General features: G+C 37.5%; 1 protein-coding gene across 11 annotated transcripts in view; it reads right to left on the bottom strand.

Moving 5' to 3' along the window:
* AGFG1 (ArfGAP with FG repeats 1) overlaps positions 1-24,095 on the bottom strand; it is a 90,049-nt gene that overhangs the window by 35,769 nt on the left and 30,185 nt on the right. For all 11 annotated transcript variants that reach the window (XM_028831173.2, XM_028831175.2, XM_028831177.2 and 8 more), the window contains exons 3-5: positions 6,140-6,255; positions 2,018-2,180; positions 1,024-1,177 (exon numbers count right to left, since the gene is read on the bottom strand). In XM_028831173.2, coding sequence (XP_028687006.1) covers positions 1,024-1,177; positions 2,018-2,180; positions 6,140-6,255 — 433 coding nt within the window. The remainder of the gene's footprint in view (positions 1-1,023; positions 1,178-2,017; positions 2,181-6,139; positions 6,256-24,095) is intronic.

Here is a 24,095-nt window from a genome sequence, read left to right as displayed (position 1 = left end):
GTATTTCAGCTAATAAGTGAAGGAATAAATTCAGAACATCATTATTTTTACACAATGAACTCGGTTATTGAGCATCAACAGGTAACATTATAAAAACACAATCCAAAATTAAAAGCCTCTTAAATCCCAAGTAGTAAGCATATCCCCAGCCACCCATCCTCCTAATAGGAAGAACCTGTAACTGATTAAGTCTCTGGATCCAACAACCTGATACAAGAAATAGAACAGAGGAACTTGTTACAGGGCACCATAGTGGTGCAATCAACTAATTCAGACTACTGAAAACTGTACAGGACAAATGAGCAAATTTCTTTCACAAATTATAGAGGAGGAAAAAGAAGGAATAGAGGAAAAATCTTATGAACTAAGAAACCTAAGAAACATATCCCACAATTGCAGTCTGTGGACCTTGCTGGAAATCTGATTCAAACAAACTGTATGTATGTATACATGTATGTATGCACGTATGTATGTATGTGTATGGAAAAATCTGAACTATAATGAACATTTGAATACTGACTAATGAATTATTATTACTACTATTATTTAGGGAGTGATGCTACTAATGTGGTTATATCTAACAAAAAAAGTATGTTTTATAGATTGAAATATACAACATTTAAGGATAAACTATGTCTAAAATTTGCTTCAAAATAATATGACAGTGAGAGTGGAATGACAAATGAAATAAGATTAGCCATGGGTGATTAGCACATAAAGGTTATGGTATCCAATTACTTTTGAATATTTGCAATTTTCATAAAGAATAAAAAACAGACATTATATCCTTTCCCCATTTTTCCACAGAAAGAGGTCATGCCAACCAACTGACATTAAATATAATCTCTTCTGTGATTAAAAAGCAACACAATTATATGGTTACATATTACAGCTCAACAGTTACGAGTAACAAAACATTCTCAACAAAAAATGTTTACTGATCCTCAAAGTGTGATGAAGAATTGATGTTTCTTGGTGTTTTATATGCACCCCCAGCAAAAGCTGTTGGGAAAAAACACTTACCTGCATGACTGTTGAAATGTGCAAAGTTAGCAAAATTGGCTGTAGCTGTTGACTGAGGAGCTGGAGCAGCAAAGATGTCTGAGCCGAGATCACTTAGAAGGTCAAATTGCTTCTTCTCCTGCTGCTGCCCTTGAGAACGACCTACAACTGGGGACTATAAACCACATATTAACTATAAAGATATTCCAGTTGGATCTGCGAAATCTTTATACAAAACTATCTCCAAACTTAAAACACACTTATACATAAGAAGAGTTACAGTATGCTGAGTTAACCTTTCTCATTTTTCACTCAACCTTTTGTGAAAACAGAGAAATTTATCCAAGTGTCTTAGTATGTGTTACCAAAAAGGGCAGGATTTAAACCATAGTACTATGCCTCTGAACTATTCTTGTATAGGATAGAGGCTGCAGTGCCACACAGTAACAGATCTGTCACAGCCCCATCAACTGTAATACAGTGTAGAAGACAAACTTTAGGTAGCAACTTTGAAAAGATTTCATTTTGTTCATTTTTAAGAATAAGATATAATGCAAAGTCCCTTGTGTTTCAATGATCAACATGCTTCACAACCACACATGTGGGAAAACTCTACTACTAAAGAAATCCTTTCCCAGAAAAGTATATCAAAGAGACTATACGTTCTAACTCTGATGGTCACCATAGATTCGTTTTACTAATTGTATAACACATGATATATACATATATACATGTATACACACACACATATAGCTATAGCAACATTCCTGTATAACTCACCTTTACAAAGTTGCAGAGAAGTCAAAGAAACTCATTAGCAATAGCAAAAAGAACAAATATATATATATATATATATATTTCAACCACTTAACAATTTCTTAATGTATAATAAACCACTGGAACATAATGCTACTGGCATACAAGGTTATGCTGCTGTCTTAAAGAATTCTCAAATTCTTGACAATCAAGCCCTCTTTAAGTCGAAGCTTCCTACAAAGATTCAAAGACTACTCACCTGACTAGGTGTGCCCTTATTTAAGTGCAGTGTTGGTGCAGAATCCCCTAAAAGAGATTTCAGTGGTTTGACCTCAGGTGTGCTGCTTGTGCTACTGGCAGAGGACCCGGAAATAGATGCATGAACTGATGCCACGACTTTGGCTTGTTCTGGCGGGACATACCTAAAACACATAAAAACCAGTTAACTAAAAAAAAAGTAGGTAATTCTACACCAAAAAATAAGCTTAATTCTAACTTCGTACAAGACTGCTTCACCATTAATCTTATCTGAAAACCCTCTCACACAGAATACCTTTGCATATTTTTTAAAAAAGGAATGATAGCTTAAGACTACACCCATTAAATACTTGAAATAGAGAAAGAGAAGACTAACCACAAAACTTGTTTCAATTACTTATTTATGGTTTTTCTAAGGTATTCAGTACAACATAAGAAATAACTGCTTTTTTTAAACAGAGGACCTACAATTAATCATCATGATGAATAGTTCATACTACAATTTAAAAAATTATCTTAAGATCTAAATAACATCTGAAGACAAATGAGGCAGGAAAACATTCGTAACATTACAGTTAACGGCCTAAAATATAAAGGCTTATTAAAACTGTAAGAATAAGATCATCCCATTTTAAATGAACAAAAGAAGCAATTCACAGAAGACAGGAGACATAGAAATGAAAACACTTTTAACCTAACAAAAATGCAAATTAAGGTTTTATTCACCTATAAGCTAAGTGTGAACTTTGCAATTTTTTTATTGCTACCTACTAAAATATATAAATAGGTGTGCTTTGTGCACCAGAAGTACCACTTCCAGAAACATCCTTAAGAATTGGTAAGTGTATACAGATGCATGTACACACAGATTAGTTAATCACAGTCCACTCTTTATAATTTCAAAAAAACTGGGAAACAAACCCAACATCTATCAAGAAAAAAATATTTACAATAATACAATACTCATAGCTACTCTGCTTTGACATGGTAAGATAAAACCTCACAGATCCTTCAGATTTGATTCCAGTCATGTAAATACATGATTTATGTGAGGAGGCGAGTCAAGAAAGGAGAGGCAGCAAAGATATAATAATGTCCAAACACTGGCAATCCTAACCTCTAGGTGTGGGATTATGTGAGAGCTTTTGCTCTTTGTAATTCTGGGTTTTGTCCTACCCTCCTTCTTATTCCCCATATGAAGTAGGTGAGGAAAGAAGGAAAACTATGCTTAAGAGCACCTGTTCCATAGACAAGAGTTCAAATCCCATCTCTACCACCAAATGGCTGTGAAACCTTGGGCAAACTATTAATACTTCAACTCTTTGTGCTTCCATTTTTTTCATTTATAAAATGGAGAGACAGAGTTGCCTAGGTTTAAACAAGTTAACATTTGTAAAGCACTGAGAACAATTCCTGGTATAGATATTAACTACATAAGTGTTCACTGTCACCAAACCACATAATAATCACAAACAATACAACCAGCTTTTTTAAAGTAAATGAGAGACACAAAAGATATATGAGAATGAATACAAGAAGTTATACTTTCCCGTAATTTAGCATACTACTAATACAAATTCTTGAGTATAGCCAAGTCTTATCAAAGGATAAAATCAAATGATAGTTACTGGTTCAAAAGACTTGCCTTGACAAAGTAAAGAAACTAATCTTGTATAACACAGAAAGTGATTTTGAGAACTGGTCAAAAGAACAATTTCAAAATCCCTTTGGATAACAACAGCATCACTGTTTTAAGTATAGTTACAGTGAGTATTTTTAGGGAGGCTGCATCTGGATAGTGCTTATTCCATGTTAGAAACCAACTTCACTGCTCTCTAGCTATATGTTACGGGTGTGCGGGAGTCTGGATTAAAAACATACTGTTCCTGGCCCTCTTAAAGATGGTCACCTGTCCCACCACTTGAAGTCTCTATTTTTATAACTCTTATTATCCTGTTTCTCAGGAAAGAAAAAAAAATAACAACACAAATTGTAATTACTTGAGGTTTCTAGGTATTTGCATTACAGTTTGAATGAATAATACATTACTGTTATAAATGTGGAGGTAAGGATCTATGATTTTAATTCTACCATTACTCACACTCACTTTTCTCTTGATAGCTAGAGCTGACCATAAGCTAATCCCTAACCAAACTCTCTTTCTGAATTGGTAAAAGTAACACAGCTGAGGAAAAAAAAAAAACTAGGTTAGGGCTATACAAGGAGAACAGTCTTTCCTATGAGGTAGAATGTCTAGGAAATTCAGAATCAAAAAGATAAAAGGATAATTATACCTTTCGTTTTAAAAGAATCATTTATGTTACCATATTTTTACTCTCAACCCACCTTCTAATATTTTCTTCTTTCCTGAGCTTAAATTTTACTGGTGTATTTTAATCTATTTTCATACCTGATGTCTTCTAGTACAGCTGAATATAGCCCTCATTAATCTTGCCTTGCAAAAAGGAGTCTATTTTAGGCAGGGTGCGGTGGCTCACACCTGTAGTCCAGCACTATGGGAGGCTGAGGCAGGTGGATCACCTGAGGTCAGGAGTTCGAGACCAGCCTGGCCAACATGGCGAAATCCCATTTCTACTAAAAACACAAAAAATTAGCCAGGCGTGGTGGTGGGTGCCTGTAATCCCAGCTACTTGGGAGGCTGAGGCATGAGAATCGCTTGAACCCAGGAGGCGGAGGTTGCAGTGAGCCGAGATCACGCCATTGCACTCCAGCCTAGACAACAAGAGCAAAACTCAGTCTCCAAAAAAAAAAAAAGAAAAGAAAAAAAGTAGTCTATTTGGGAAAGGAGTAAGAATACAAATTTTGATATAGCATGCAAGTCAGAGCTAATGTGCTCCTGAATAAAGGTAAAGACCTCTGCTGTAAGCCACAGCAAATGTTCCCTCAGGACCAAAACAGGCTCTGAACATATTCTCTTGGGTTGAAACACAGCTCCTCAAGCAAACAAGAAGTTCGTTACTTCCCCATTATTTATTGCCTCTATTTTGATTCCCTGCCCCATCTTTCTAACCTCCCAAGATGAAAATATCCACTATTCAATACTATTAAAGAAACAACCAAAAGAGTTCATAGTTAACGAGTCTTAGTGACTATACTTAAATTGTGCTCATATAGCTAAAAATGCAGAGCCCTGAGTAGCTGAACACTAGCTTTATGGATATAGTCCCTATTCCATTGGAAGGGGCTTACTAGCTATATGTACAACCTGTTGGAATTAATTTTTAAAAATTAACATCTGATAGATTTAGTTAGGCAAAAGTAAATGCTCCCTTCTTAACCAGAAAGTAAACTGATTTCATAGGTGGAAAGAAAAAATATTTTGAGCAAAGGCTACAACAGACAATTAGGTAGATGGACTACCACACCAGAGCTTTATTTAGCATAGTGCCTAGTATATAGAAGATGTTACTCAATAAATTTAAAAAAGATATGACTCAGTAAATACTTGCTAAATTAATGGTTTTTAAGAATAGAGGCTTTGTAGGGCAAAACATATTTTTTTTTTTTTTTTTTTTTTTTTTTTTTGAGACAGAGTCTCGCTTAGTCGCCCAGGCTGGAGTGCGGTGGCGCGATCTAGGCTCACTGCAAGCTCCGCCTCCCGGGTTCACGCCATTCTCCTGCCTCAGCCTCCCGAGTAGCTGGGACTACAGGCGCCCGCCGCCTCGCCCGGCTAATTTTTTGCATTTTTAGTAGAGACGGGGTTTCACAGTGTTAGCCAGGATGGTCTCGATCTCCTGACCTTGTGATCCGCCCGCCTCGGCCTCCCAAAGTGCTGGGATTACAGGCGTGAGCCACCGCGCCCGGCCGGGCAAAACATATTTAAAGAAGCTAACAGCGATAGGGAATGATTAGAAGGAAGAATACCTAACTTTCCTGGTAATTATTATAACAAAAAGGTTGCTGCCAGGAACAGATGAGTTAAGATAAAGTAGAAGTAAAGGTTTTTGGAAACCAAACCAACAAAAAGCCAAGGGATAATGAATTATATACCTATCTAAGCTCTCACTATCTGTCTTTTATCCTTCATTGTGTCAGACTAACCTTACCCATAGTTAACATGTGATTTGGGGAGGCTTTAGTCTATATACAACTCTTCACTCACCATCTTTTCTTTTCATATTTTTCTTGTAGAAACTCTTTCACTTTTTGTGGATCCCTGAAGTCTGGAATTGCTGAAGATCTATCATCAAATAATCCTAGCCAAATCTGTTTACAGACCTTTGGAAAGAATCAAAAAAATATATGTTAAATTCAACATCTTCACTTAATGAAATTTTAAGGGGATATTGTGATTCTTTCAGGAAGCTAATCTACATAATAATTGTAATAATATGCTTTCAATGAGGACACTAATAAACAGAAATAAAGGAACTAAATTACTTTTTAATATGTTGCAGTATGCAGTAAAATTTTAGCAACAAAATCATTAAAAAGGGGAAATGAACAGTGAAATGAGATTTGAGAGGACCTGGGGTCTTTTCAGTCTTGGCATAATCATAAACTTCACCATTAGCAAAGTCATGTAACCTGTGTAAATCTCTGTTCCCTTACTCACAAAACAAAGGAACGAACCAATAGCAATTTTACAGGCCCGTTAGCAAGTCTAAAAAACCAAAAACAAGCAAAAATACTAGAATCATAAACAATTTACCGTAAAACTGTAACAATAAACACAAACGTAAGGCAAACACACTATTAGCTTTATAGTTGTCTCCTATGCATTTTTTGTCTGATAGCTAAAAAATGAGAATCTGAGAAATTTAACTTCCAGAAAAACCAAAAGAGAAATGAAATGAAACAGCACAAAAAGAACTATAAACAAAAACTGACAGACCTCATCAAAATAAAAAACTATTCTTCAAAAAACTTAAAAAACACAAAAATCAAGATAACAACTGATAAAAAGTATTTGCAAAATGTGTAAGAACTTGAAACTGGAATATATAAAGAACTCCCATAACTCAATTATAAAAGACAGATAACCCAACGCTTGTTTCGGTTTTTGTTTGTTTTTGAGAAAAGATCTGTCTCTATAGCACAGAATGGAGTGCAGTGGCACAATCTCAGCTTATTGCAACCTCCGCCTCCCAGGCTCAAGCTATCCTCCCACCTCAGCCTCCTAAGTAAGCTGGGACTACAGGAGTGCAGCACCACAGGTGACTAATTTTTTGTATTTTTTGAAGAGACAGTGTTTCACCATGTTGCCCAGGCTGCTCTTGAACTCATGAGCTCAAGCAATCCACCCGCCTCAGCTTCCCAAAGTGCTGGGTTTACAGGAGTGAGCCACCACGCCCAGCCAACACTTGTTTAAAGAGGGGGCAAAAGGTCTGAACAAACACTTCACCAAAGATATTAGCAGCCCACTATCATCAGTCATGTATAAAATGCAAATTAAAATGACACTGAGGCCGGGTGCGGTGGCTCATACCTGTAATCCCAGAACTTTGGGAGGCCGAGGCGAGCGGATCACCTGAGGTCACAAGTTCGGGATTAGCCTGGCCAAAATGGCGAAACCCCATCTCTACTAAAAATACAAAAAAATTAGCCAGGCCACTAAGTAGTGGCACATGCCTGTAATCCCAGCTACTAGGGAGGCTGAGTCAGGAGAATCACTTGAACCCAGGATGGGGAGGTTGCAGTGAGTGGAGATCACTGCACTCTGGCCTGGGCGACAAGAGCAAAACTCCATCTTTTTTTAAAAAAAAAAAAAAGACACTGAGACTCCACAAGATAGACATGCATAGATACTACTAGAAAAGCTGAAAACAAAGTGTGACCACACCATGTGTTGGTAACAATGTGGAACAACCGGAACTCTTTAGAATGTAAAATGGTATAAGCACTTTGGAAAACATTTGGCAGTTTCTCAAGAGTTAAACACAGACCTGGCATATGACGTAGCCATTCTACTTTTAGGCATTTATTCAAGAAAAATAAAAGCACTTTTCCACACTCAAACTGTACATAAATATTTATAGCAGCTTTACCCAAACTGGAAATAATCCAATTGTCCATAAACAAGTGAATAAACAAATGGGAGAATAGCCAAAGAAGAATATTATTCAGCAATTAAAAGGAGAAAACCATTAATACGAGAAACACGAAAAAACCTCAAGATTATGCTGAAAGAAACCTGTGCACCATCCCCACCAAAACGTATATACTGCATATTTCCATTCACTTAAATTTTCAATGTAAACCAGTCTACAGCGAAGAAAAGCAGACCAGTGGATTCATTGCAAAGGGTTGCACAATAAAAATATATACTATCTTGTTATTGTGGTAGTGGTTTCACAGTATATACAAATGTCAAAACTCATCAAATTGTACACTTTAAGTATGTACATGTTATCAATTTAAATATCCAAAAGTTATCAATTATTCCTCAGCAAAATTATCAAGAACAAGTCAACAAGTTTCCAAAATTATATTATTTTAAAGAATAAGCAATTATGACACTAAGAAAAGAACATGGTATCTGGTTTCAAAAACGCTGACAAATATTTAAGAAATCAGGGAAGGAAAAGCATACTTCTCAATCTTACCTGCTCACTGAACTGGGTACGGAATCAGTAAGAGAAAGGATAGGAAAAAGGGCTTGCCCTTCTCTCCTATCATGTCCCCAAGTGTGTTTCAAAATATTTCTTGTAGGCCAGGCGTGGTGGCTCACGCCTGTAATCCCAGCACTATGGGAGGCCAAGGCGGGCGGATCATGAGGTCAGGAGATCGAGACCATCCTGGCCAACATGGTGAAACCCCATCTCCACTAAAAATTTAAAAAAAAAAAAAAAAATTAGCTGGGCATGGTGGCACGTGCCTATAATCCCAGAGGCTGAAGCAGGAGAATTGCTTGAACCCGGGAGTCAGAGGTTGCAGTGAGCCGAGATCGCACCACTGCATTCCAGACTGGCAACAGAGCGAGACTCCGTGTCTGTCTGTCTATACAAATATTTCTTGTGGTTCCTTCCTATTCCAGGCTCAGTACAGAGAGTATAAAGTCATTTAGGAAGTGACAGTTGACAAGAGTGAGGACTACAGTAAGGCACAATCCATTATGAAAACATTTCACTGGCAACGCCTCAGAAGTACAGACACCCAGGAATAGTAGTGCAACTTACTGCCAGAAATACTACAAACCTTTAAGAGACCCAGCTTGTCCAATAATATTTAGCCAGTTAAAAGAACTACATGGGACTCTCCTCAGGCAGAAACCTAACTAATGATTCTCCTAAAATGTAATTCTTTAAGATTTTTAAAGATTTATCAGTTACATTCATAAAGGGAGGCCCGTTTCTCATTCTTCTATTTTAAAACTTCCCAAATGAGAAAACAAGAGACAGGGTAGTTATTTACCCAAAGCCATGAAACTATTGACTGTACTTGATGGACACTTTATTCTCTACATTGCAAAGCCTCTGCCATATACAACTTTTTAAAATTAAAATCAATAAATGAATAAATAATAAGCATACAAATAAAATGAAGCAGATGTGCTAAGGGCAGACAGATCATACAGCTGCCATCTTGGCACTCATAATGGTAATGCAAAGCAAAGATGGAGTGGCTTGATGATAAAATATTTGACATAAGTAGCCTGTAGGATTCCCTCAAAATTGTATATGCTAACTGCTGTGGTTCTGTTCCTGCTCTCTGAAAGGTCACATTGCTGGAGAAAAAGTCATTAAAAATAGCTGCTTGAGTCCCCTATAAATTCAAACCGTCTCACTGTCAAAGTCCCTCAAAGTTATTAATCAGCTCTAATTTTCCATTATATTGCCCCATAGCAGCTATTTCCTATATGTATAGATCAAAATCCTAACCATTCTTGACGCTCTTGGCAGTTGAATTCTTACTTAAATGAAGTAACTCTCAATATATGATTCCCAATTCCGTAAATCAGCAAGCATCATCAGTGTCAACTAAGAACTTGTTGGAAATGCACATTTTCAGGAGCCACCCAAGACATGTGAATTCAGTCCCTCTAGGTAGAACCCAGCAATCTGTTTTATCAAGTCCTCCAGGTTATTCTGAAGTGGGTGAAAGTTTGAAAACCAATGCTTTAGTAACATCTAGGCCAGCAGGTGGAAACTTACTTTCTACCTGTAATTTTATTCATCTTTCCTTGCTTCTGTATCAGCACATCAGAGACAGAGGGAAACAGAGATTCAAACTATACATAGCTTTCAGCATTTCCCAAATACAGCCAGTAAACCTATTATGGGGCAAGATTCATTTAACACAGACAGCGTTTCAGTGGCACATCCGGGAAAGCATCAATCTCTAACTCCTTATGACCTACTCATAGTTTAGTCCCTGAAAGGTTGCCTTTTGCTCCCAACATTCTACTAACATTGCTATTTCAGGCATCTAGACTTGCCGATAAAGTCTCTTTTCTGCTTGTTTTGGTTTTTTAGTAAAATAAACACCATCAATTGAAAAAAGGGGGTTTCAAGGTTGGGAAAAATGGGAGAGAATGAATTGACTAGGAAGCACTGAAGACTTGTGGCCATCAATATCTAAAGTGAAAGTAGTCAGAAGGCTGTGTTTTTCTCCAGCTTTATCTGGTTATTTAGGTAAAAGTAGGTAGAATATTGGGTTGATCGAGCAGAACAGGACTGAGGGTGGAAAAAGATGATTATATTAACAGACCATGGAATCTAAGCTAAGAAAAATAAAGACATCATGAGGAAGATGGATAACAAAGGGATTTAGTGAAATGAAGGAATAGAGGTGCTGATGACTGTCCCAAAATTGCTGTGGCTCCAGTATTAGAGGGAGTAAGCCAGAAAGAGAGAATCAGTGGTGGTCAGAGAACTGGATGCTTTAAACTGAAATCTGGAAGGTGATACAGTTAACAATCAATAAAAGGTCTAAAGTAGTATGGAGGATCACTGGAGGTCAAGGAATTCAGGAGGCCATGTAGATATCTATGTGGATACTGGAACTGCCAAAATGATTAACACTAGCGGGAATAAAAACAGTATTTAAAATGAATGAGGGGGCTGGGTACGATGGCTCACACCTGTAATCCCAGCACTTTGGGAGGCCAAAACAGATGGACTGCTTGAGCCCAGGAGTTCAAGACCAGCCTGAGCAACATGGCAAAACTCAGTCTCTACAAAAAATACAAAAATTCGCTGAGCATGGTGGTGTACCTGTAGTCCCAGCTACTAGGGAGGCTGAGGTGAGAGAATCACCTGAGCCTGGAAAGCAGAGGTTGCAGTCACCCTTGATCATACCACTCTACTCCATTCTGGGTGTCAGAGTGAGATCCTGTCTCTAAATAAATAAATAAATACTGAATAAGGAAGACTGACTGGTATGATTGCAACAAGAAGATGCAGCAAGTGATAAAATCTATTGACATGAAAAGTGGGGGTGAGGGGCTAAAAACAGCACTGAGGAGCAAGAATGACACCTAAAACAAGGAATTATATGGAACAACGGAATTAGTTTTGATGGTCTCTTTTTGGGGAGGTGAATAATCAATTCTAATTATAGAATAATGTGGTGGTTATGGTAGTTAATGAGCTTGGACAAGGGAATCAGACTGCATGAGTTTGAATTCCAACTCTGTTTGCTACTATTTGACTTGAGCAAAGTAACTGTTCTTTATTTGTAAAATGCAAATAATAATAGAACCTATTTCATAGGGAGGCGTAGAGAGTTAAATAAATTAATATATGTTTTGTACCGAGAACAGGTATATAAACTTTAAATAGCATTAGTTTGGCCAGGCACAGTGGCTCACACCCATAATCCCAGCGCTTTGGGGGGTCAGTAGGTAAAGACCAGCCTGGCCAAAATGGTGAAACCCCGTCTCTACTAAGAACATACAAAAAAAATTAGCCGGGTGTGGTGGCATGCACCTGTAATTCCAGCTACTCAGGAGGCTGAGGCAGAATAACTGCTTGAACCTGGGAGACGGAAGCTGCAGTGAGCTGAGATCGCGCCACTGTACTCCAGCCTGGGTGACAGAGCAAGACTGCCTCAAAAAAAAAAAAAATCATATTAGTTATATTACTTTTGGGTCTAGCCTCTTTAAGTGTTTTGCAGTGATGGACTATGGAGTGATGAGATAAGCAACGACTGGGAAGGGTGGTCTTACCAGGAAAATACAGGAAATTGTAGATCTCCCTTCATTCCTGCCGCAGACACAATCAAAGCGGTCTTGACAGAGCAATCTCCCTCCTCTGAACTTCTAGCATTTTGTAGCTCTCACAGGAAACTCATTCCAAACTGCCTAGTAGTAGAATCATGGAGCATGTGTCTCATTTACTTTTGGATATCCCATAATGCTTCAAACAATAGGCTGGGCCATATTAAGTGTTCAATAAACTGGTAATACTCAAAGCCAGATCTTATGGAAGAACTAAAAATAAAATCACACCAGACAACAGAATAAATTCATAAAATTGTTAATTTTTTCCCTTAATAGTCCTAATCCACTCTATAATTGGAATCATAATAGCCACTGACAGAATCTAAAATATTAAAGCATATTTTATCAGTCAGTTACCACAGAAACAGACGGCACGGTCAATTTGGATAATTTGAAGGAAGTTTAATAAGGAGACTATTACGAAGCATAGGTGGGTTGTAAGGAATCACAAGTGAGAGTGTTATATCCCAGGGTTAGTAACAGCAGGGCCTACCACTACCCGTTGGCATAAAGCAGGGGAGGAAAGAAAAATGTCAGCTGCCTGACAGGAACTATCAGCCCTGATAGGAACTGCAAACTTTAATGGAAGGATGCAGCCAGGCTGCAGAAATCCCACAGGAAGAAGTCAGGAAAATAAAATGTTCCCCATCAGCTGAACCCAACTAGAAACCAGTGACAAGAAGCCGATTTGTATATCCAGACAGACCAGCTGCTTGGAGCCAGAGCAAGGAAAAGACCAGAGTGAGAAGTGCAGATAGCAGGTATCCAGCACAGCAGCCAAATCATGATAATAAATATATACAGGGCTAGCAATTTAACAAACTCAGTTATGAATACCAGAAATAGGAAACCTTCATACTCATTCCCAATTACTCATATATAAAAGGAAAGGTAAGAAACAGTGTTATATCAGTAATCCTTGAGGGGGACAGCAAATTGGAGTGGAAACTTGTTGAAATGGATATTCACCTTTATTTGGAGAAAACCTTATTTTCACAAAAAAGATAAAAAGAATAAACCACATGGCATGACTCTGCTTGTGACCTCCATATAGAAAGATATAAGAATAAGGAAAGGACAGAGGATCTGAAATTTAAAGAATCTTTTTTTCACTCAGCCAATCTACATACATCCAACAAGATTTCATACTTTCTTTTCTGTCCTTTCTCTACTTAGTAGAGATGGAGCAATCCTCTAAGTAATTCTGCCTCCTTCTGGATATAAGATATAATCACAGCACTTAATAATACCACCCATAAAACACAGGAACAAATAACAGAATAGTTTAACAACTGAAAATTTGAGGAACAAGTAATCAATATCCACTTTTTGGAATGGGGCAGAAAAACTGAACAAAAATAAATACTAACAAACAGAAAATACCATTAGAAGCTCTATAGACAGGTACCATGGACCTATACAAAATTCTATCACCAACATATTATTTTGCCCTAAAAGGAAGAAACGAGGGAGAAAAAGTCCATACTCAGAGAAATCATCTCAAATATATGCCATGACTCAAGTAAAATACTGGAAAAACAAGTACATTATTAATGTTAAGTATACTGTTAACATTTCCTACACTGATCCAGCCTACATTACTTTGACTATATTTCTAGACCACCAGCTGATTTGTATTTCTCAGTGACATATCTCTAAACAATACATAAACTGAATGATGCCTGCACAAACAAAAACACTATCCGCATGTGCTTTATGCAAGAGAAACTGATGGTTTTGCATTTACATATACCTTTTTTAGGAACTTTATGGTATATCCTATCTTAACATTTGGTTTTATAAAATGTGCTGGCAAGAATTAGAACTTATGCAACTGAGTAACTAACTAAAAATAGGCGCACACAAGCTGTATGTGAGATCTCTGAGACAAAGTGCCTTTGTAAAACAGCCACATAAATTGACAGGTAAGGAAGTATTGGACTTACGAGATATCAAATCCAACTTGTTTATTTTGTCCTAGGGTTTCTTTAAAAATAATTTATTTAAGCACAAACTACCTTATAACAGCTTCCTTAACGTAAAATTCAAATTCTTCATCACAGCCTATTAGGCTCAACAGAATGTGACCCCTGATTAGCCCTCCAAACTAATTTTAAACTCTTTCCAGCCCACTGGCTTCCTCAGAAAGTGTTCCCTAACCACCCAATCCAAAGGGACAATAATCCCTGTACCAAATCACAGATACACACTCTCACATTATTTTCACAACCTTTATCTCATAATTTTGAAATGCAAATTTCATAAGGCAGGAACCTCCTCTCTGATTCAACACTATTTGTATGCTCGGTACCTGACACATAGTAAGCACTTAATACCTGGTGTATGAGTGAAAGCAACTTCCTTAACAGCCCTCAAATGTATGCACAATAGAAATTATCTTTTTTCTTTTGTTCCATCTAAAATATACACACTGACCTAGAACATTTAGTTCCCCAACTTATTTAGGTAGAAATAATAAAATCACTGATCCAAATTCTCACGTCATATATAGCCAGGGATCAGCAAACTGGGCTAAATCTGGGGCCTATTTGTATAGACAAAAATCTTCTTAGAACACAGTCACAACCACTTGCTTACCTTTTGTCTATGACTACTTACAGCTACAACATCAGCATTAATTGCAACAAAGATCTTATGGCACCCATAAAGCCTAAAATATTTACTATCTGACTCTTCATAGAAAAAGTTTGGCAACCCCGAACATACCTGTAACCATGGACTATGCTACCATCCCAGCATCCAAGACTAGTAACAATTTAAATAGGATAATAAAAACCTGTTTCAGAGACAGGTATTAGAATGTGCACAGGGAATAACATAGAGAGGTGGGCAAAAATTTTTCCCTGGAGGAAGAATTTCCCAACAGCAAGGACTATCTAAGAGCCAATTTATTATACATACTGATTCACTTGATAATACAGGAGAAAAAGTACCAGAGTAAGTTTTGGTGAAAGATTAATAGGAATTTAACACTTGTTTTCTAAATAACTATTAAGTACAAAGAAACAGAAATGATAAAACATTTGGAAAGGGATTAGGAAATCTCACAAAGGAAAGAAAGAAGCAAATATTTAGAATACTAGAGAGAAATAAAATGCAATGGATAGTAAGAAAACTGACTTGCAAGTATCTGCATTGTGAAGGAGAGCAACAACTCTAATTCAGACATCTACTGTAAGGACTTAGTAAAGGGCAGCACACACAACTCACAAACCCATACCTTATCTCACTTCACACACAACTCACATACCCATACCTTATTTCACTTAAGGTCTCTAACATCAGAACTGTGTTCCAGATAGGATGAAAAGAATCAAAACCCAGCTATACTAGCTTAGAGAAAAACAGACTTGCAGACAGCATACACCAAAGCACTCCACCAAAATAAAACAAATACTTCGTGGGAACCAGAAATGCAAACAGGAAACCATCTGGGACCTGGGCAGTCTGAGTGCCTATCTCCTAAGCCCCCTCTCAACCGACCCCTCCACCAAGACATAGTTTATCATTTTGCTTCTCATATTATGTCTTCTCCCCACTCTTGCTTCTCTAAGTACAACTTTTTGTTTGTTTACTTGTTAGCCTGTACAGAGCCCACTACATACAATTTTTCAGTTCAGATGACTAATTGTTTGAATACAGCCTCTGTGAACGAAGAAACAGGACCTGATAAGTCACTAGCCTCAGGGTTAGGTGTCCATCCCTGGTACAATCAGGGGTGTGGATGTGTGTGTGTGGATGTGTGGTGCTGTGTTTCGTGGTTTTCTCAGGGCAATAAGCCTTTTCTTCTTTCAGTAAGGAAATGAGTATGGTAAGCACCCCTCCCTACCCCCTCAACACACAGGTTATTTACGAATATGCTTTGTAAATTACAAAGAGATTTATAAATTTAAGACTTATAATTAGTCAAGTCATAGCAGTTTCAAGGAAAATTATCATCTGCCCAACTCTCTCAAACTAAGATAACGTAAGTAAATTACCCTGTATGGTATGGTGCCTGGCACAGAACAATGGCTCTGCCTTTTAATTTTATTTACCCTGCCTTCCACGAGTTTCCTTGTTTTATCTAGCTAAATGTATCAGTTTTTACTTTGTGACTTCTTCCATTGCTTTTAGTCTATAAAGTCCTTCTGCATTCAAATGCTAAATATGTAGTTGGCTATTTGGCTGTATTTTCTATAGTAATCACTCTTAGTGTTTTACTATTACCCACGCCCCCGCCGTGTCCTTAAACATTACAATTTGGTGTTTTTTTTTAATTACAAAATAATTTATTTTACAGAAAAGTTGATAATAGAAATACATCCCACATACCCTTTACCAAGTCTCCAATGGTAACATTTGCTTTATCCTTCTGAGAAAAAGAATTTTTGTAACCATTTAAATTGGTGACATAACAAGCCTTTTACCCCTAAATGTGTATTTTCTAAAAATAAGTACATTCTTTTACATAACCATAGCACAACGATCAAAGCCAAGACATTAATATTTTATATTATCTGATCTACAGATTAGTCAGTAATCTTAATAATGGCCTTTATAGTAAAAAGAAAAGGTTTTCCTTGTCCAGAATCCATTAACTGTCTTGTCTCTTTTAACCTGGAACATTCTTTACTGTTTCTGTCTTTCACGACTATGACATCTTTGAAGAGTACAGGCCAGCTGTTTGGTGGTATGTCCCTTACTTTGGGCTTCCTCATGATTAAATTAATGTTATGTATTTTGGGGAAGATACTACATAAGTGACATGTCCTTCCCAGTGCATCATTATCAAGAAAGACACACAACATCAATTTGTCCCAGTACTGGTGTATACTTGGATTATTTGGTTAAAATGTATCTTTATCCATTTTAAAGTCACTGTTTGTCCCCCTTGGGATTAATAAACATTTTGCAGGTAGACCTTTTGAGACTATTTTCTACATGTTTATGGCTTCGTTTATGACTTAAATTTTAATGCTAAAATTTTTCTGAAATTTTGGTGTATCATGTCAGGTAACATTCTAGTTAATTTTCCATTTATTGAATAACCAACTTCCACAACGAATGCTGAAATTCATTTGTTTTACAAGATCATTCACATTTATAATATAAGAAGGTTAAGTATATCTCAGTATCTAATATACAGATCTGTGCCTATCCTAACACTAGTTTCAGGTTGCTGTAATTATTGCAAGTTTATATCACAAATTACTGTGTACATAAAAGACAGAGATAAACTTAGTATTTAATAGGACAAATCCTATTTACTATTTGTTTTACATTTACATTGTCTATTTACTGTTTTACAAACAGTAAATAATTATTCCCAACTAATTTTACTTTTTTGTTCTTTTGGATGAGCTTTAGAATTATTTCCTAAAAAGAAAAAAAATCCCAACAGTGCTTCCATTCCAATTGTTCTAAACTTATTTTGTGACGCCTCTTAAAGCAAAGCATTCTCACTCCCAAAGATACTATGAATCTGATAAGCAAGGTTGCAGAGGAAAAATTAACCAAAGGTGTGTTCTTGCCTTCCTCCCTCACATACAGACGTACACACAGAATAAGCTTTACATATTTTTACATTTTCCAGAATACACCTGGAACAAACAAGGAGTTTAGCAAAGGAGTAGCAGAAGAGGGCCAGCCTGTTTGGTCATATAACCTTCAGAAATGATTAAGAACATAACTTTGTATTTTATTTTGTCCTGATATGAAGAATTGTTTGTGGATTATCTATGGTTTAAGGATATCATCAATACTAGCCACCTCTTAACACAAATATACTCATCTATTATTTAGTTCAATTTAGGACTCAATGATAGTGACCTATTTGTACTGACACTCTATTGTCTTGTTGTCCTGGTGACTGGAGGCATGCATTTGTGAGGCAGCTGACCCAGGTTTGGAATGTAGTCATTGGCCAAGGAACAGAAAGAAGCTAGCCCAAATGCAAAGCAAGCCTCTGAAGTAAACCGCATTTGTACCATATTCTATGTAAATAAAACAAGAGGTGGGGAAGAAACAGTTTTCTTTCAACATTTCTGAATATACCAGTGGCTCACAGGTTTAAAAAAAAAAAAAGGAACATTCAGGCAAAGCTCTTCTACGTAAAAACAAGATTTGCAGAAGTTTTAAATTGGTTTCAAAAACAGATTATCTAAAGAGAGGAAAATTTGGGCATCAGTAAGAATAACTGAATTTGAGTGAAACATATCAAATAAATAAATTCATAGTAATTAAAAAACATCTAATTGGTAGATGTTGGAAATGTTATAAAACTATTTTAAAGAGTTCGATATTGAAGACCACAAATGGTGGTGCACCATATCTACTGATATTTATAAATAGTTGTAATGTTCTTAAAGAAGAATAAGACTATTGCATCTTAATGTAAGTAATCTATTTATAAAAACGGCTATTTTTTCCCAAAACAAAAAAATTAGTGAAAAGGTACTGTTTTTATTTTATTTTTTTGAGATGGAGTCTCGCTGGAGTCCTGGGTTCACGCCATTCTCCTGCCTTGGCCTCCAAAGTAGCTGGGACTACAGGGCGTGCCACGCCCGGCTAATTTGTTTGTATTTTTAGTAGAGACGGGGTTTCACCGTGCTAGCCAGGATGGTCTCGATCTCCTGACCTTGTGGATCCACTCGCCTCGGCCTCCCAAAGTGCTGGGATTACCGTTGTAATTTTTGTAAACTTCATTAATGCCTTGTTAGGTAGCAGCTGATTTCTCATCTGCTTCTGCATTTTTATGTTATGTAGCTTCTGGAAAAACTCTGTATACCCATGAAAACAGAAGTAAAAAAACAGCAAACTGAGTCTCAGTACTATTAAACTTATTTCTTTTTTTTTTTTTTTTTAACTGTAAAGAACCTCTGAAAAGGTCTCAAGGATCCCCTACAAGTCCCAAACTGTACTTGGAAAACTACTGAGTTAGAATATCACCATTTTACAATTCCTAATTAATGGATGTAGGCACTGAGCATTAGCTGCTAACATGGCCAAAAATTAAAACTTTTAAAGTGGTTCTTGATAAAAGAACACACCACACAACCTATGAAATAGTGGATCTTTCCCGTTCCTGAAATTAAGCCTGAATCTTAAGAAACTGCTACCAACCAACCACCGGTTTACAGGTAACTGGGAGAACAGAGGAACGCTAACACTATGTGGATGGCATTAGCAAAATCCAGTAGGTGGAATAAGTGACTTGGTTAGCAGGAGGGCAGAGAATAAGAATGAGTGACTGGAGAGGAAACTTAGAGGATGAAAAAAGACTTAAAGGGCAAGCAGTGTAGATTCCTTCCAGTAGTGACAAAAAGGCTCATGTTAAAACCCCAACTCTCCAGCAGGTAACAACTATCAACTCTGGACAAAGTTTATAAAGACACTAAAGGGCAACCACAAATAAGCTGAAGAGGAAAGAAACAGTACTAGGTATGTGCTTATATATATATATATATTTTTTTTAAGGATCATCACTTGAAAGCAGTCATGCAGGGCTGCTAAAACTCAAACAGAAATACACAAGTCTTAAAGCTTAAAGTACAAGAAGACAAGAGTTTCACCACAGCCACAGCAACTGGAAAGTGAGGGGTAAATCCCAGAAGAGAGATGGCTAGAAAGAAAATAGGTACCACAAAACTTATGTATCAACTCTTCCCAAGTCTCTGGCTCACTCCTAACCTATGTGTGCATGGGGCTGACTTCTAACAGTTCAAATAAAGAACTGAGCAGAGATTTCAGCTGGCACTCACCATGGGAGAAGCAGAATTTGCTGAAGTAAAAAACAAAACAATTTAACAAAACCAATAGTTTTTGAAGGAACAAAACAGAATCCAGAGGCACTACATATACAAAGAAACAGGAAATTACGACCCATAATCAAAAGAAAAATCAATCAGCAACAGATTCTGCAATGATAAAGATTTTAGAATAAGCAGGCAATGACTTAAAATAGCTAGTACACTTATACTCAAAAACATATTACAGGCTGGAGGCAGTGGCTCACGCCTGTAATCCCAGCACTTTGGAAGGCCAAGGCAGGTGGATCATGAGGTCAGTTCAAGACCAGCCTGGCCAAGATGGTGAAACTGAAACTCTGTCTCCACTAAAAAAACAAAAATTAGCTGGGCATGGTGGTGGGCGCCTGTAATCCCAGCTACTCGGGAGGCTGAGGCAGAGAATCACTTGAACCTGGGAGGCAGAGGTTGCACTGAGCCAAGATTGTGCCACTGAACTCCAGCCTGGATGACAGAATAAGACTCCGTCTCAAAATAAATAAATAAATAAAAGATCATATTAAAAGAGAAAACATCTTTACAATAATTAAAAATGAACAAAATCTGAGCAGAGAAATGGAAACTCTAGAAACAGAAAAAATGTAAATACTAGAGATGGAAAATACAGTATCTAAAGTTAAAAATCAGAGCTTAAAGATAACAGAAGAGTGAGTTGAGGATAAGACAGAAATTGTCCAATCTGTAAAGTAAAAAGATGGAGGGAAAAAAATTAAGAGAGCCTCTGGAAACTGCAGAACAGTATGAAATGCCTAACATCCATGGAATTGGAATCTCAGAAGGAGAGCTGAGAGAGAATGAGGCAGAAAAAATATTTGGTGGGAAAATGTTGAAATTTTCCCAATTTGGTAAATGAAAAATGTATAGATTCAAGAGCATCATCAACCACAAGTAGGATAAATACATACATACACACAAAGCATATCCAGGTGCATCACAGTCACATTCTGAAAACAAAAATAAAGTGTTTCACAACAACCCATCACTACAAAGAAAAAACAATATAAGTATGAGATAAAGTAAATTTCAAAAAAGAGTATTATCAAACATAAAAAAAGACATTACATAACAATGGCATAATCAAGACGACATAATAATTATATACCAGCACCAATTATAAAGTTTCAAAATACATGTAGCAAAAAATTATAGAAAAAAATATGTAAATCCACACCAGCTGTCCAATTGTTCTATCTGCAGTTACTTAACTAGACCAAAATCAGTAAGGTGGATCCACATCATCTAAACACCATCATCAATCACAGAGCTATAATTGTCATTTATAGAACACTACACCCAACAACTTCAGAAAACACACTCCTTTCAAGTACACATTGTACACTCACCAAGACCGAACACGTGCTGGACCATAAAAGAGGTCTCAATAAAAAGGAAAGCAGTGAAAATATATTAAAAATGTTCACTGATGCTATAGAATTAACTCAACAATCAATTACAGTAAAGGACCTAGGAAAATCCCAAATATGCAAAAATTAAACCACTACTAAATAAATCAATGGGTCAAAGAAGGCCCACAAGGGCAATCAGAAAACATTTTGAACCAAATGATAAAATACATCAACATTTGTATAACACAGTTAAAGTAGAGCTTAGAGGGAAAATGATCACATTAAAAAGTTAATAGTTGGCAATATGAGTTTGAAGTGTGCATGTCCGCTTAAACACAGGTTTTTTTCAACAAAAGTTACACCGAGTTGGCTGGGCACAGTGGCTCAAGCCTATAACCCCAGCACTTTGGAAGGCCAAGGTGGGCAGATCTTTTGGGCCCAGAAATTAGAGACCAGCCTGGGCAACACAGTGAAGCTCTGTCTCTACTAAAAATACAAAAATGAGCCAGGCATGGTGGCGTATGCCTGTGGTCACAGGTGCTTGGTAGGCTGAGGTGGGAGAATCACCTAAGCCCAGGAAGTCAAGGCTGCAGTAAGCCATGATTTAGCCACTGCATTTCAGCCTGGGAGTGAGGGAACTTGTGATCCTGTCTCAAAAAACAAAAAATAAAAAATTTACACCAAGTGTCCCTGCCTCTTTGGCCTCCCCTCCACCTCTCCTGCCTCTGTTACCTCCAAGACAGCAAGACCAGTCCCTCCTCCTCTTCCTCCTCCTCAGCCTACTGAACACGAAGATGAGAATGAAGACCTTTATGACAATCTACTTCCACTTAATAAGTAGTAAATAAATTTTCCCTTCTTTATTAATGTCTTAATAACATTATCTTTCTTCTAACTTTGTATTCAAAGAGCAAGCTGTAGAATCAATGACCTCAGGTCCCACCTTTAGTAAGCTAAAAATGAGGAAATAACCCAGAGTAAACAGAAGGAAATAATAAAAGAGCAAAATAATTATAGATCCCATATACATTAACAGAGCAAGACTATTATGAATAACTTTATGTCAATAAATATGACAACTTAGATGAAATGGGCAAATTCCCTTAAAAGTACAATTTATCAAAACCAGTATGACAAAAAGATAATCCGCACTGTGGTCATTTTCACTCTCTACCGCAGTGACACCCAGATCCTGATGTGCCTTTCCAACTTCCCAAAGAGCCCAGCATCTCAATTTGGGCAACTGGTCAAAGGTGACTGAGTCATCAACTCCCAGATTCCACCATTTGGTGCCCAAAGCTGCCAACAGTGGAGGGAGAAATGAGGAAAGAAGGGACAGAAAACCCAGCTTGGTCTCCATGTCTCACAATGGTAGCTCAATCAGGTAGACCATATAAAAACAGGCAACAGGCCAAATTTCGCCCACAGGCTTTAGTCAGTCAACCCCTGACCCAGAATATCTAATGGAATCTTTAAAACAGAAAACTGAAGGATTTGTACTACCTGACTTCAAGACTTACTAGAAAGGCAGAGTAACCAAAAGACAGTGTTGTAAGGCATAAGGGTTAACAAATAAATAAATGACACTAAATAGAGAACATATAACCCATAATTACGCGGTTTTTTTTTTTTTTTTTTTTTTTTTGAGAAACAACATCTCATTCTGATGTCCAGGCTGGAGTGCAGTGGTGCAATCACAGCTCACTGCAGCCTAAAACCTCCCCAAGCTCAGGTGATCCTCCCACCTCGGCCTCCCAACTAACTGGGAATACAGATGCACACCACCATGCCAGGCTAATTTTTGTATTTTTTGTAGAGGCAGGGTCTCACCATGTTGCCCAGGTTGGTCTTGAACTCCTGGGCTCAAGCCATCTGCCCAACTCTGCCACCCATAGTGCCAGGATTACAGTCGTGAACCACCATGCCCGGCCTGGTCATTTCATTTTTGACAAAGACTCCAAAGCAACACTGAGAAAAGTGTTTTCAACAATAGAGCTAGAAGTGTATATATTCAGGTAAAAATACAAACCTCAATCCCTATCACACCATCCACTAAAATTAATTTGAGATGGATCACAGATGTAAATGTAAAGCTTCTAAAATAAATAAGATTATCCTCATGATTTAAGAGGAAGCAGATTTTTTAACCAGGGAAGAGAAATCATTCTCTATAAAACAAAAAACTGATAAATTGTATTACATCAAAATGACAAAACTCCTACTTGCCGAAGATATCAATAAGAAAATAAATGAGGGCCAGGCATGGTGGTTCATGCCTGTAATCCCAGCACACTGGGAGGCCGAGGCAGGTGGATCACCTGAGGTCAGGAGTTCCAGACCAGCCTGGCCTACATGGCAAAACCTCATCTCTACTAAAATACAAAAAATTGGCTGGGAGTGGTGGTGTGCACTTGTGGTTCCAGCTATTCGGGAGGCTGGAGCACAAGAATCAACTGAACCCGGGAGGCGGAAGTTGCAGTGAGCTGAGACTGCACCACTGTACTCCAGTCTAGGCCTGTAATCCTAGCACTCTGGGAGGCCGAGACAGGTAGATCGCTTTAGTCAGGAGCTTGAGACGAACTTGGGCAACACAGTAAGATCCTGTCTCTACAAAAATAAACAGTATTAGCCAGGTATGGTGGCACGCACCTGTTGTCCCAGCTGCTCGAGGGCTAAAGTGGGAGGACTGCTTAAGCACAGGAGGTCAAGGCTGCAGTGAGCTGTAATTGCACCACTGCACTC

This window comes from Macaca mulatta, chromosome 12 (genome assembly GCF_049350105.2).
Source record: "Macaca mulatta isolate MMU2019108-1 chromosome 12, T2T-MMU8v2.0, whole genome shotgun sequence".
Taxonomy (NCBI): Eukaryota; Metazoa; Chordata; class Mammalia; order Primates; family Cercopithecidae; genus Macaca; species Macaca mulatta.
Note: the sequence above shows the minus strand (reverse complement) of the source record. Positions and strands in the feature narration are given on the sequence as shown.